General features: G+C 55.0%; 1 protein-coding gene across 1 annotated transcript in view; it reads right to left on the reverse strand.

Moving 5' to 3' along the window:
- The window catches only part of ACSL6 (acyl-CoA synthetase long chain family member 6), a 62,411-nt gene extending 50,733 nt beyond the window's left edge, over positions 1–11,678 (reverse strand). Inside the window, exon 1 of the mRNA XM_061188139.1 lies at positions 11,617–11,678. Within this exon, the coding sequence (XP_061044122.1) occupies positions 11,617–11,665 (49 nt within the window). The 5' untranslated portion in view covers positions 11,666–11,678. The remainder of the gene's footprint in view (positions 1–11,616) is intronic.
- Between the last annotated feature and the right edge of the window lie 1,160 nt (positions 11,679–12,838).

Genomic DNA, 12,838 nt, shown 5'->3' on the forward strand with positions numbered 1-12,838 from the left:
GCCAGGGGGATGGCCATCCTGGAGCCAGAATCCACACCCAGGCCTGTTGGAACCAAAGCTGAGCCCCAAACTCCCTCAACGCCTCTGGCAGACAGACTGGGACAGTGAGGTCCCAGGACACCCAGGGTCTCACTCCTGCAAGATTTCTCCACTGGGTGAGGAGTTCGGGTGGTGATCGCGTATGGCCTTTTTTGACTCCTACTTCCAAGGCCAGGGTGTGGCTGGGCTCACAGCAGGCACATGGAGAGTAAAAGGCAGGTCCAGCCCGCAGGACCCAGCTCACCACTCCCAGGCCCTACTCACAACCAGTGCTTCCGAGTCTTCCAGGACAGGGCCGCTGTCTGCCCAACGCCATCCACCTCCTCTGCAGCAAGACCGCCCCAGGTCTCGGCCCAGCACTCTGAGCTCCCTCTCGAGAGCTGTGTTCATAACCTGCCTGGAAACTCTAGAGCCCGCAGGCCTTGCAACACTTTCCCTGGGGCTGATAGGGCTTCCACTGCCCACCCCACCACCTGGGGCGGGCGGGCTACGCAGAGAGTTTCCTGCCTCAGCAGCTCTAACCTGGAACTTGGCAAAAGCTTGCCTGGGCCCCCAGGCCCCAGCCTCCGGCAACACACCTGGAGGAAGCTTTAAAATGCACAAATGCCTGAGGACCAACCTTCAGCCCCCAAAGCCCCTTTTCCTTACTTCTTGGCAGGACCCTTACTTTTCTCTGTACATTTTCAGAGACGTTGTTAACTAAGACGAAAGCCTCCTTTAACGCTTCTCAGGGCAGCTTCTGGGGCAGAAAATCCAGTGGACACAACCAAGGTCCTGGCTGACGGAAAACCACACAGGGTGCCAGAGGCAGAGAGTCACGGCCCAGCAGTGCTACCCCAGGACGTGTGTGGCCCAGGCACTAGGTTAGGAAAAGCACAAATCTCACCATCACACCTGTGTGACCCTGATCTGTAGAGATGCAAACACAGCAGCCCACACTCAGCTGGTCCCCACCCCGTCCAAACAGGGATTCACGCTTGTCTGTGCTGTGAGAGGGGCTTTCTCTCCACCTTCCTCCTGGGTTTTAATTAGAGTCACAGAACTACAGACGACTGGGGCAGACATGGGGTCAAGGGCCTCCCCGAGCTGGGAATTGCCAGGTGAGACCCACAGCATGTTCCCCCAAGAGAGACGGGCCCAGGATTCAGGGTTGCTGGGTTACAGGGTGGCTCGCCTGCCGAACCTCCCTGAGGAGCCTGATTATAGCTCTGAAGGTTTACTTAGGCCTCTTGAATGTAGAAAGGCCTAACTAAAGTTGGCTGTGCCTGACCACTGCACAGGGCCCCTGTCTCAATAGGCCGAACCCACCGTGAACATGCCTCCCTTCAGCAATTCACTGGGGGTGGGAAGCAGCCCCCAGCAACGTCCGCCCCCATCCTCAGGCCAGCACCTCTCAAGAATCTCACTCACCCTAAGCCCTGGTCAGGGAACATAGGCCCACAGTCCTGACAACAGCACCAGGAAGCCAGGCTCAAACAATTCTTTCAGACACTTAAAAATACAAATAGCCTTGAGAGCAGAGGAGCAAAGAGAAACACAGTGTCTTTCACGAGCTCTGAGATAAAAGTTGTCCTTACCACAAATCAGGCCTGACAAAATTCTCAGAACGAGGAGGGACAGCACAGGTTATGACAGTGGCAACGCTCCCTTTAGAAATATTTCCAGGGGACGAAGACTAGGACTGACGGTGTGGATGAGCCTCGGCCTCATCGTCCTTCCTTCCACACCAAGCCCTGGGATGGCAGGCAGAACCCTAGGGACAGTGGCAAGGGCCAATGAGCGCTACACAAGCAGAGGACACCCCCTGGCCAGGCCCCACTGTGTAGGAAGCCAAATCCTGTGGCTGCAACATGATCCTTTCCCCTCCCAGCCCGTCTAGGTTAGGGCGACCAGTGTCCTGGCCTCAGGAGCAGTGATCCATTTCCATCACTGGCCCAAACTGAGGACACAATGCAAACCCTACAGGCTCAAGCTCAGAAAGAGAACATGGGCTGCTCCAGGCAGGGCCATGCTGTCAGAGCTCAACCGCAGGTGGCCAGGGTACAGGGGAAACAGGATGTAACCACCTCCAGCGAGGGGGAAGCACCTTGCAGGAGGGAGGAGGCTCTGTTGAGATGCGGTTCGTTGAGGTGGGGGGAGCAACAGAGGGATTTGCTTTTGCCCACTTGTTCCCTCAGGAGCAACTGGGGACATCCTGCCGGTGGGGGGGGGGGCGGAGGGGAGATTCACAAGACAGAACCTAAGACATATCCTCAATCAGGGAGGGGGAGCAAGGAGATCAGGAACAGGGCGGGAAGGAGGGTTCTGAGAAGGGGACAGAGTCCTAGAAAGAGCCTACTAGATGCTGGGGCTCCTGGGAAGGAGGCAGCGAGGCTGGGAAGATAGCATTTAGCTGCAGAGGGAAAAAGATGGTGATTTGTACTATATATAGCCTTATGCTTTTGAAGTCCCAGCCACAAGCTAACAGGGCCCACCCACTCACCTGACCTAGCACCTTGGGGTTTTAGGATGCCAAAGTGTCCCAGGCAAGCTGTCCTTCCAGATCCCAGCCAAAGGGACCCCTGCTGCAGCCAGAAGCCAATAAGGCGCCTATACCCACCATTCCAGGGGTCACTGTTATTTTGCAGGAATGACAATGAGCAGAGAAAAGGGAGTTTTGCTTTTGGTTAAAGGCAAATTTTCTGGGACTCTGATAAACAGCTTAATTTTCTGGCTTCCTCATACTTTGACCAAGTTCCTCTTCTGAATGGCACAAGGAGAAACAAATCTGACCCTCACTCCGCTCAGCAGAAGTCTGTGCTGGTCAGTGGGACCCTGCCACCTCCTGAATCATCCCTCTGGAGGCCAGGGCCACACAGCAGCTGCTGCCTTTCACCACCCTCCAGCCATCAAGACCTGCTGTTGGCCAGTGAGATCCGGTGGCATCCACAGAGTTAAAACCAGGCTCAAGCAGCCCAGCCCTCAGCTGGTCCGGAGGACTGAGAACGCAGGCCTCCTTTTCAAGGCCAGGGTGAATGGGGAATATGCAAATCACCGCCTCCCGAGGAGCAGCGGCAGGGGAGGGCCCACTGCTGGCAGGCCCACACCTCTCCACCCGGGTCTGTCACATGAAAGTGTTTGTATTCCTGCCGCTGCCTCTGGCACCCGGCCAGGCTGGGGCTGTTCTCACCGGAAAACAAAAATCTCTTTCAGACCAAAGCAAAACGAGGCCCTGGCTGGCCCGGGAAGGTTGCTGGACGTTGTTCACACCGACTCACTGAGAGCACCCATCTCTTGGATTCTCACTGAACCCACCACCTTTCCAGAGGGAGCTGGAGGGAGGCCTCTGCGGCCGCTGCGCAAAGAAAGCACTGCGTCAGGTCAGGGTGGGCGGGACCAAGAAATGGGATCGGCCCATTCTGAGGCTCTGTTGTTTTGTCCTTTTCAGAAATAGTAATGACTGGGCCTCAGGTAGCAACCTTTTTGAATGAGGGAACTTCCGGCAATTCTCATGGTGTTGATGGTAAATGTGGACAAAGAAATGGGAAGAAAAATGTGACAGTAAACAAAAGCCCTTGCAGTGCACTGACAGGACTTTGAAGAATGGAGGTCACATGTACTCTCCGCCTGCTGCCCAGAGTGCTGCTGCCACAGGTGCCCGCGAGCTGTGGGTGGGGTTTGTGACCCAGAGCCCAGTGTGCACAATCACGCTCCAGAGCTTGGACTCCATCCCCCACAGAGGCTCCACGAAAAGGTCAGACTTCAATCTTGTTCAGACATTCAGAGGCCAGAAATGCTGCTCTTCTGACACCCTAGGGTCACCAGGAGCTGTCCATTAACCATGGCACAAATATATAAATGTCTGTATCTATATCTATCTACTTATTTTTTAAACAAATGTATCAATAACAAAACAAAAACCCAACCAAACTGCCAGCATATTTTATTGCAAGATAGATGGAACAACATGATCTCAGAATAAAGGAGTCATTCGTCTTGAACAACTCACAGTGTTGCCTTCATTTTCCACATTTTTTTGGAATGTATTGTTGCAAATTTCCTCATTACACATAGCACCGTGGATGATACTGAGTGAAGAAACCAGGCACAAAATAGTGCACACTCTAGGCACTATTCTCCCACATAGAGACAGGACAAACACAGGTGAGGCTAATCTATGTGTACAGCACAAAGCTTCTAACCTATGAAGCATGGCTGCTACTCAGACTCCCATTAACAGGAGACAATGACACAGCAAGATCTCAATCACACGTATGATCATTTAGCCTGAGAGGAAATCTAGGACAAAACCACCTGGGAGCTGATTCTGAACCAATAGGAGGGTTTGTAGATGCTCCACAGATCTCCTGCAATCCAAAGGAAACAGGCCCCGTCAGCCTCTCAGCCCAGAGAAAATGCCCATCTTTGATGACCATGCTCTGCTGCCTCCCTCCTCAGGTCCTCCTACTGTCAGCTGGGGCCACACAATATGCCCATAAAGCCCAGAGGCCAGGCATGTCTCTGGGAGGGTTCATGGGGCTGCCCCAGGGAGGAGAATCAGGAGGTAGAGGAGAAAGAGAAAAGAAATGTCAGTCCAGATGGAAAAGGGGTCTTCACAGGTCACAGCTTTCCCTGCTGTCTGACCTGTGGCAAGGAGATCAGGGACACATGTACCCAAATCTCCCAACGGCCCACTGGCCAGGGGAAGGGCACCCTCCCTTTCTCTCCACCACCCCAGGCAGAGCCAGGCTGAGGGGGAGGCAGTCTGCAGGCAGGGTGGGGGCTGAGTATGGGTGAGTCGAAGGTGTCCCCCAGAGAAGCACATCCAATCTATCTGCGGGAAGGTACATTCTCCACCACTAAGCAGGGTCCTGGTGTCTAGGTGGCTTCATGCAGCTAGGGGACACAGAAGAAGGGCCAGAAACACTGCTCCTTCCAAAGTCAAGAGGGGGACTTCCCTGGTGGCGCAGTGGTTAAGAATCCACCTGCCAATGCAGGGGTCACAGGTTCGATCCCTGGTCCGGGAAGATCCCACATGCCACGGAGCAACTAAGCCCATGCGCCACAACTACTGAGCCTGCACTCTAGAGCCCATGAGCCACAACTACTGAAGCCTGCATGCCTAGAGCCCCTGCTCTGCAACAAGAGAAGCCACCACAATGAGAAGCCCGTGCACTGCAACGAAGAGTAGCCCGCCACTCTCCACAACTAGAGAAAGCCTGCGCAGCAGGGAAGACCCAACGCAGCCAAAAATAAATAAATTAAATAAACAAAGTCAAGGGGTCACTGCAGGCCTAGATGGGTCCTCCCTGAGGCCCCCTTCTACATGCTGATAACTGCTTTCCTCTTATTGGTCTCTAGGGCCTCACCATCAGCCTCTGGCCAACCTCCCTGTCCCATCTCACTGGCGGGCCCACATCCCATCTTGCTGCCCACTTTGTCCCAGCTCTGGCTACCTTCCCATCCCCGTCTCTGTCCTTGCTGTGTGGCCTCCAGTTGGCCTTGCTGTCTACTCTCTGGTTGACCTTACTGTCCCTCCCAGTAGCCCTCCTGTCTATGTGGCAGGACCTACAGTCAGTGCCCAGAATGGTTTATAGCCAAGGCTGGGGCAAGGGTGTGTGGTCAGGAGGAACCCCACTGGGGACTCTTCAGCCACCAGAACAATCTAGAGAAACAAACAAACAGGGAAAACACACTAGTGGTAAAAACAGGGCTCTGCAGCAGGACAAGTCCTGCTCAGTCTCCGATTATCTACCTCCTGTGCTGGTAGGTCAAGCTGTGGTACCCTGGGAGTAAGGCAGTGTTGCCGGTGTTGATTAGTGGGCTCTGTCCCAGAGCTGCCCACTCAACCTGGGCCTGCCTGTCCTCTCTCTCCATTCCTCCAATAGCCATCAATCACTAGGTCTGTTCCTGGCCCTAACAGGTGCCAACCCAGATTTGCTTACCCCAGGGTCTGGGAACAGATGCTGATTGTTACCTCACTGGCACCATCCAGGCCTGGCTTCCCATTCTAAAGCTCCAGGAAACAGTTACCTCACAATGCAGGCCTGAATGAGCAGATGACAAATCAGAAGCTAGCCACCCCCAACTCTCCATGGACACCCCCAGGCACCCCTACTCCCCGGAGTAGCTGTCAGGAGAGGAAAGTTTTCCAGGAAGAGCTGGTAAACAGACACAGATGGGACTTCTTGGGATTTGAAATCTTTCAGGCTCTGAGATTACAGATTGGGCTTCTGAACAGATAGCTCAGCTTGGCTCAGAATCTGTCCAAGCCCATTTCCCATCCTCCTACTTCTGCCTGTCACAGATCCCAAGCCTCACATGAATCAGGAGCCACGCAAAGTAACTGGGTCTGAGAATGACCACACCAACTATGGGCTCCTGGAGCGGCTGAGCAATTAATTATGTGGGACCACCCCTGGGCCTCACCTGAAGGCCAACCCCAAGGGCCCAAAGTAGCATCTCACTAACAGTGCTTCCCTCCTGGGGCCCAATGGGTGGTTAGTGGGGACTCTGGCCAGGCCAACGCAGGAATGGGGCCATCACACCCGATCATCCAGTGAGCTGAGGACCTTGACTAGGGCCTCCTTTCAGCTCTGCTTGGCCGGAGTTCCCAGCCTACTGGGAGACTGGAAACTTGGAGCTCTAAGGAAACAACAGAATCTCATCCTCAGAGAAGACTATCTTCTATGAAACCCGTCACACCACGGCTGCGAGTGTGGTCATTCACTCACTTGTTAATTCAGCAAACACTTCTGGAGCACCTCCTTCTGTTCTGGGTTCTCCACTGAAGGCTGATCTGGCTCTGCCTGCAAGGAGTTCACACCTGCTTTCCCCTACAGCTTCTACCATATTGGTGATATCCCCCAGCTAGGCATAGAGCCTGGCACCCAGTAGGAGAACACTCAAGGTCTGTTGTCAGCCAATGGACTTGTAGTGAGAAAACACCTCATTATTAAGATAAATTATTCTCAGGGAATTCTTCATATCATTCATTTATGCAATCAACACTGATGTACACTGTGTGCCAGCCCTGGCTTGGGCACAGGAAGGAGACACCCTGGCTCTGCCCTCAAGGAGATCATAGGGATAGTAGAGGAGGCAAAAGACTGTAGTTCAGTGGCACGTGTGCCACCAGGAGATGCATGCGGCTTGAGGGGTACAGGGACAGTGTCACCTTGGCCATCCACATGCCCAGTTTGGGCCGTATGTCCTTGATGCAGCTACCACACAGAATGAAGCCTGTGCTGCCTGGCCTGGCCTTCTAGTGCCCGCAGAGGCCAGCCCTGGAGACCTCGCTGGCTGAGCAGAGTCTGTCCCTAACTCTCATTGATCCATCTTCCCAATCTTTTCTCACACAGATCCCTCTGCCTGGAACGCCTTTTCTTTCCCTACCCCCTTTCTGCACATCCGAATCCTGCACCTCCTTTGAGGAAGGCTTAGCTCAAGGTGTTACAACTTTAGCTAACATTCAGTAAGCCCTTTCCTATGTGCCAGCCCCCGCTCTTTGCTCTTTACACCTGTCTTCTCTTTAAACCCTCCCCGTCCAAGGACTGCTCCCTTGTCTGTGCTCACTGACTAGCCTGCTGGAGGGGCTCAGGCCCTACCTGATCCTGCCTGATCCTCCGGGTCCCTCCTTGGCCTGGAGTCTGAGCATGTGGTCTGACTCATAGCTCTCAGGAGTTGCTTCACCACTGAACCTCCTTGTGTCTTTGTGCCGCATCTATTAAATGGGCTAACAGCACCACAGTGTTGTGGGTAAGATTAAAGGAAAGCTTGGGGAACTGTAGAACATGGTGCTGGACACGTGATGGGTGCTCAGGGCAACAGCAGTCAAGTCAGCATGCTTGCAACAACACTTCCCCCATGAAAACACTGCTCCCCCCCAAAAAGTACTTCATTCAACGAATATCTGAGTGCCTACTACGTGCCAGGCACTGGCTAGTTACACACTGCAGCTTCTGTTACACCAATGCCTGTAACTTAGGCCTCTTTTTGCAAACTCCTCATGCTCACTTATCCTGCATGCTGTGTGTGGGGGACAGTCCTGGGTCCCATCTGGGGCTGTAGCTGAGCCAAGTTCGGCCTTCTGAAGGTCAACCCAAGAGCCCCTGTAATCACAAGGAACAGAAAACCAGCCAGAGAGCAGAATGGCTGGGTTCTGCCGCCCCCTGGTGTCACTGTGCTCTCACTGGGAGCATCCCTGTATCCTACCACGGGCCAGGGAGGGAGAGAAGGCACTGAGGTATGAATTCTCCCACACAGTGGTGCACCATGTGCAAATCCAGGCCTTCTTTTGTGAGGCGTGCCCTCAGATGTTCTGCCTGGTGCCCCACCATCTGTCAGGGCCCTGGCTGCCTTCTTGGGTGCCCTGGGATGGCCCCAGACCTCACACCAGTCCTCCACCCTAATGGGAGCAGGGGTGTGGGGAGAATCTGATGGGGCTGGGCTGAGCTAGGTTGTGCAAGTCTGCACCTGCCCTGGACACCTACAGCCAGGTTGCTGCCACACCAATCTCTGCCACCAGGGCCAGCCCCCATTCCCCCAAGGGTCACAACTAGGGCCTCCTACCTTCCCCTTCCTGGAACCCAGCCTCAACTGGGCCATCCTTGGGCCACAGTTATTCTCATCCATAACATCACAACAGCCTCCCACTGCTCTCCCAGCCTCCACCCTCCTCCTTCTGGCTCAGCCTGGCCACTGCAGCTAAATCGAGGGCTCCTCTGCCCCCCTAAATAAAACCCTCTTCTCTAGAATCCCCTCCCATCCAGACTCCATCCCGACTCCATCCTCTCCTACAAGCTAGGCTCCTGAGGCACAAGACCCTAAAGATCCGCCTCCCACCACAGTTCTTCCTGCACACTTTTGCTGGCCTGATTTTCTCTACCTGGGGTTTGGCCTACCTGACTCTGACAAAACACCCCTATATGCTGCAAAAGTCCACTCAGACATCACCAATGGTCGGGTATATGGTGGCACAGACTGGACACCGCAGAAGGACACAGGGCTGCATCAGCCTAGAAATTCATCCACCAGGAGGGGAGCCTCTTTCTACTATGTACAAGGGTGCCATATGGGCAGGCAGAAGTGCCAATCCATTGCTCCCATAGTCCTCTGAGTGCTCACAGCACTGAGACCATGTTTTCCTGGGCCAGGCACAGCATCTGACTCACCACATTGGATCTATTTTGTTTCCTTGTTTATTACTCAACACACAGGTGGGATCTGGGCTGGCTTCAGCAGGGAACAGGACAAATACAGCCCTAGCTCTCCTAAGGCTCAGAGCACATGGCTGCTTCCCCCATATAATCAGTTCCTCCTCCACGTGGCTCCCCTCTACCCTTCCCTTGTCTCCCTAGGGCTGGATTGGGTGGCAAACGGCACATAAATCTACAAAGAGTAATATCACTTCAGGGTGCCTCTCCTATTTCTAACTGAGCCAGAGAGATTTGGCAGCTGCCATGAGACCCTGGCGATTACAAGGCAGAATGTGTTCTCAGTGTTAGCCTAGGTGTCCTCTCTGCCCTCAAAGAAAGGCTGGGGTCCAGGCAAAGTCCCAAGCAAGGTGGACATGATCTGGGAATGCCACAATGTGTCTGAAGTGGGTACCACACACCAGCCTCTGTGTCTCACTCTTACACCAAGTATGGCATCTTTGAGGAATTTCCTGTACCCACTGAGAAACTTGGTCTCCAGGGAAGAAGCTGTCACCTGTACCAAGAGTCACCCTGCTTGACCATTCTGAGGCCCCTGAACAGTCTTTCACTGAGGCAGCTTCCCCATTCTAGGAGGCGCCTGACCGCTTTGGGAAACACTCCACGCCGAAGCAGGACAGAAGACCAGTCTGAGTTGGCATCTGCTGAATCCCACTTTCAGACAAGCATCCCGCACTGCAAGGACTTTTTTTCTCAGAGGCTGATGACTCCTGCCACGTGTGGCTCTGTAGCCCCCAGGCACTTCCCTGTAGCCACAGAAGACCAAGGCTCCAGAGAGCTACCCTTGGCTACCATGGCTACCATGGCTGGGTGGGGGCCTCCTAAGGGTAGGGCAAAGGGGTCCTGGCACAGGGAAAAGGCTCTGAGACCATCATCCAAGCAATAAATGGTGGCTGTTACTATCATCATCATCATCATTACCATTATTTTGATAACTTCTGCCCTTTATCCTTAACCCTAGCTCTAGCTCCAACCCTGCCTGTTGGATGAGCACATCAGGCCCAGAGTGCCCCTGCACGGCTTGTCCTCAGACACGGCAGACAGAAGGAGCTTAGGCAGCTGAGGGGATTAGGGAGGCCTCACTCTCTCCCCAGCTCAGGGGAGGTGTCTCTGTGGCCTGACTCAGGGCAATGGTGTCAGGGGATGCCCACCATTACCTGGCCTACCGACCCTCTAGGTTCAAGCTTGATACCAGGAAGCACTTAGCAATGATGAATCAATTAAAACTCAGATCAAATCCTAATCTGTCAGATATTATCCGTGTGACATTGGGCAAGTCAATTAACCTATGAACCTCAGTAAAAAAAGAGCACCACCAACCTCCTAGGATTTGCTGTGAATATTAAATAACACAGGCAAAGTTTCAGTTAAGGATTTCAAAAGGGTCGCCTTCCTCCCCTTCTTCAGCTCAGAAAGAACCTTACTACCTCCTCTGATGATGCTGTTTGAGCATGAAATAATAATAAAACTAACATTCATAAAGCACTTGCTCTGGGCCAGGTCCAGCTTAAAGCCAGTTTAAGGTTCGAGCACTTCACATACATTATGAGACTGAATCTGCACATGGGGGTATGGGTGGGGGTGGGTGGAGACCCTTTAGTGGTATCATAACCTAGAGGAACCCAACACTCACAGAGGGGAGTGGCTGGTGTAGGCAGCAAAACCGGTGAATGACTGCTTCTGGGGTGGGAGCCCAGGTTCTGTGTGGGGAGGGGGTAAGAGCATTGGGCAGGGATTCAGAGGGTGTCCTCAAGGTTTCTTGAGAGGATGCAGGGGTGAGAGGCTGACTCCTGTGAGGTGGAGAGGTGGGCGCTGGCAGGGTGGGGACACAAGCCATGGGCATAGCTAAGGAGCCAGGTGAACCCTGCTTTACAGAAATCGTGTATTCCGGCTGAAGGGTGGGCAGGAGGGGTTGTGAGGAGGCCCTCTCACCAGGATCAGGAAGCCCCAGGTCAGTCCCGGTCATGTCCTTGACCTGCTGTGGGACCTCGGGGTCCAACATCCTCAGGGTCTGCATCCTGGAGATGGACAAGGATGAACTGTCTGTCCCTGGACTTGGCCTTGGGGGACGAGTGGGCTCAGGGCCTAGTCTGCTCAGCGGATGGTCCTCACCATAAGGGGCGGGGGGAGTCGAGAACCGGAGGGAAGTTGTTGTGAGGTCGCGGAGAGCAAGGCCCCTCATTTTCACTGACACAGGCACTTCCCAAACGCGGCCCGGAGCCCGCCAGAATTTGGAAGAGGGAGACCTGGGTGGCCCAGGGTAGTCCTGAAAGGATGGCTCGGCAGCCGGGGCTGGGGGATCACCCCCCGCCCAGGACCAAGACCCCACAGCGTGCCAGGGATGAGGGTCACAGAAGAGGACGGGGAGAGGGGGGAGACTTACCCGAGAACAGCCAGAGGGAGCCCCCCGACACGACGAAGAAGGTCAGCATGTCGGTCAGCGGGACCCAGATGGGCCCGGCACGGCCTCCCCGGCCCACAGCCCCGCAGCCCCAGCAGAAGCCGCGCAGCCGCTGCCGCCGGGTATTTTTAGCCCCCGCCCCACCCCACCCCCCGGCTCCGCAGCGCCCCGCCTCCGCGCGCGGCTGCGGAGTCTTGGCTGGAGGGGGAGGGCGCCACGCGCCCGCTCTGCACCGGAGCCCCCTTCCAGCCCCCTTCCAGCCCCCTTCCAGCCCCGCCGCGGTCCAGGTCCGGGCGCTCCGCACGCTCACAGCCGCGTGGGAACCGCCGAGGCCCTGGGCGGGGGAGGGGCCAGGCTGCAGAGCCGACCGGCCCTCTCCGCCCCGCCTAACGTCACGACCCGGAGTTCTGGGGAAACCGGCAGGAGAGGGCCGCACGGGCGACGAGCGCAGGAGCGCGACGCCGCGCGCACCCCACCAACGCGCGACCCTTACCCCTACCCAGCGCGACGCTGGCTTTTATGGCTGGGCGGGCTCGGGTGGCAGCGAGGTCGCGGTCACCTGTTCTAGGAGGCACACTTGTCGGTGGGTCGGTTCCCGCTGACGCTAACGCCCCCTAGGACCCCAGTTTGCAGACACCAGGAGCCTCTGGGTGTCAGGTCTGCAAGCCAAAGAGGAGAGAGGGCGGTGAGGGTCTATTTAGGATCTGGAAAAGGGGCAGCTACGCCGGATAGTGCCCATATTCTCTGGGGACCTCAGATCTCTCCTTCTGGGAAGATTGGATCTGAGGCCACCCAAGGTCACAGGAGGCTCCATGTGGTAACAGGCTGCCACACAGGGTCACATGAAGTCACAGGAAGCCACATGGAATCACAGGTGCTTCACCAGAACACAGGCAATCCTGGTCTTCACACACAATCTTATGTGGCACATGAGGTCTCAAGAGGCCCCTAGTAGCTAAAATGAATGGCCACATAGGCACCCACGGTCACAGGTCGCCACACTGCTAGCTGAGCGGTTGTGTTACCAAACTGAACTCATCCCGCCTGAGGCACAGCAAAGCTAACCTACTGACACCAGGTTTTGGTGAAGGAAAGTAGTGTTTATCGCAGTGCTCCAAGCAAGGGAGTGGAAGATAAACCTCAGATACACTTCAACTTGGTCTTTGAGTTAGGATTTTTTTTAAGAACAAACAGGCTGGAATTA

Source organism: Eubalaena glacialis, chromosome 4 (genome assembly GCF_028564815.1).
Source record: "Eubalaena glacialis isolate mEubGla1 chromosome 4, mEubGla1.1.hap2.+ XY, whole genome shotgun sequence".
NCBI classification, from domain to species: Eukaryota; Metazoa; Chordata; class Mammalia; order Artiodactyla; family Balaenidae; genus Eubalaena; species Eubalaena glacialis.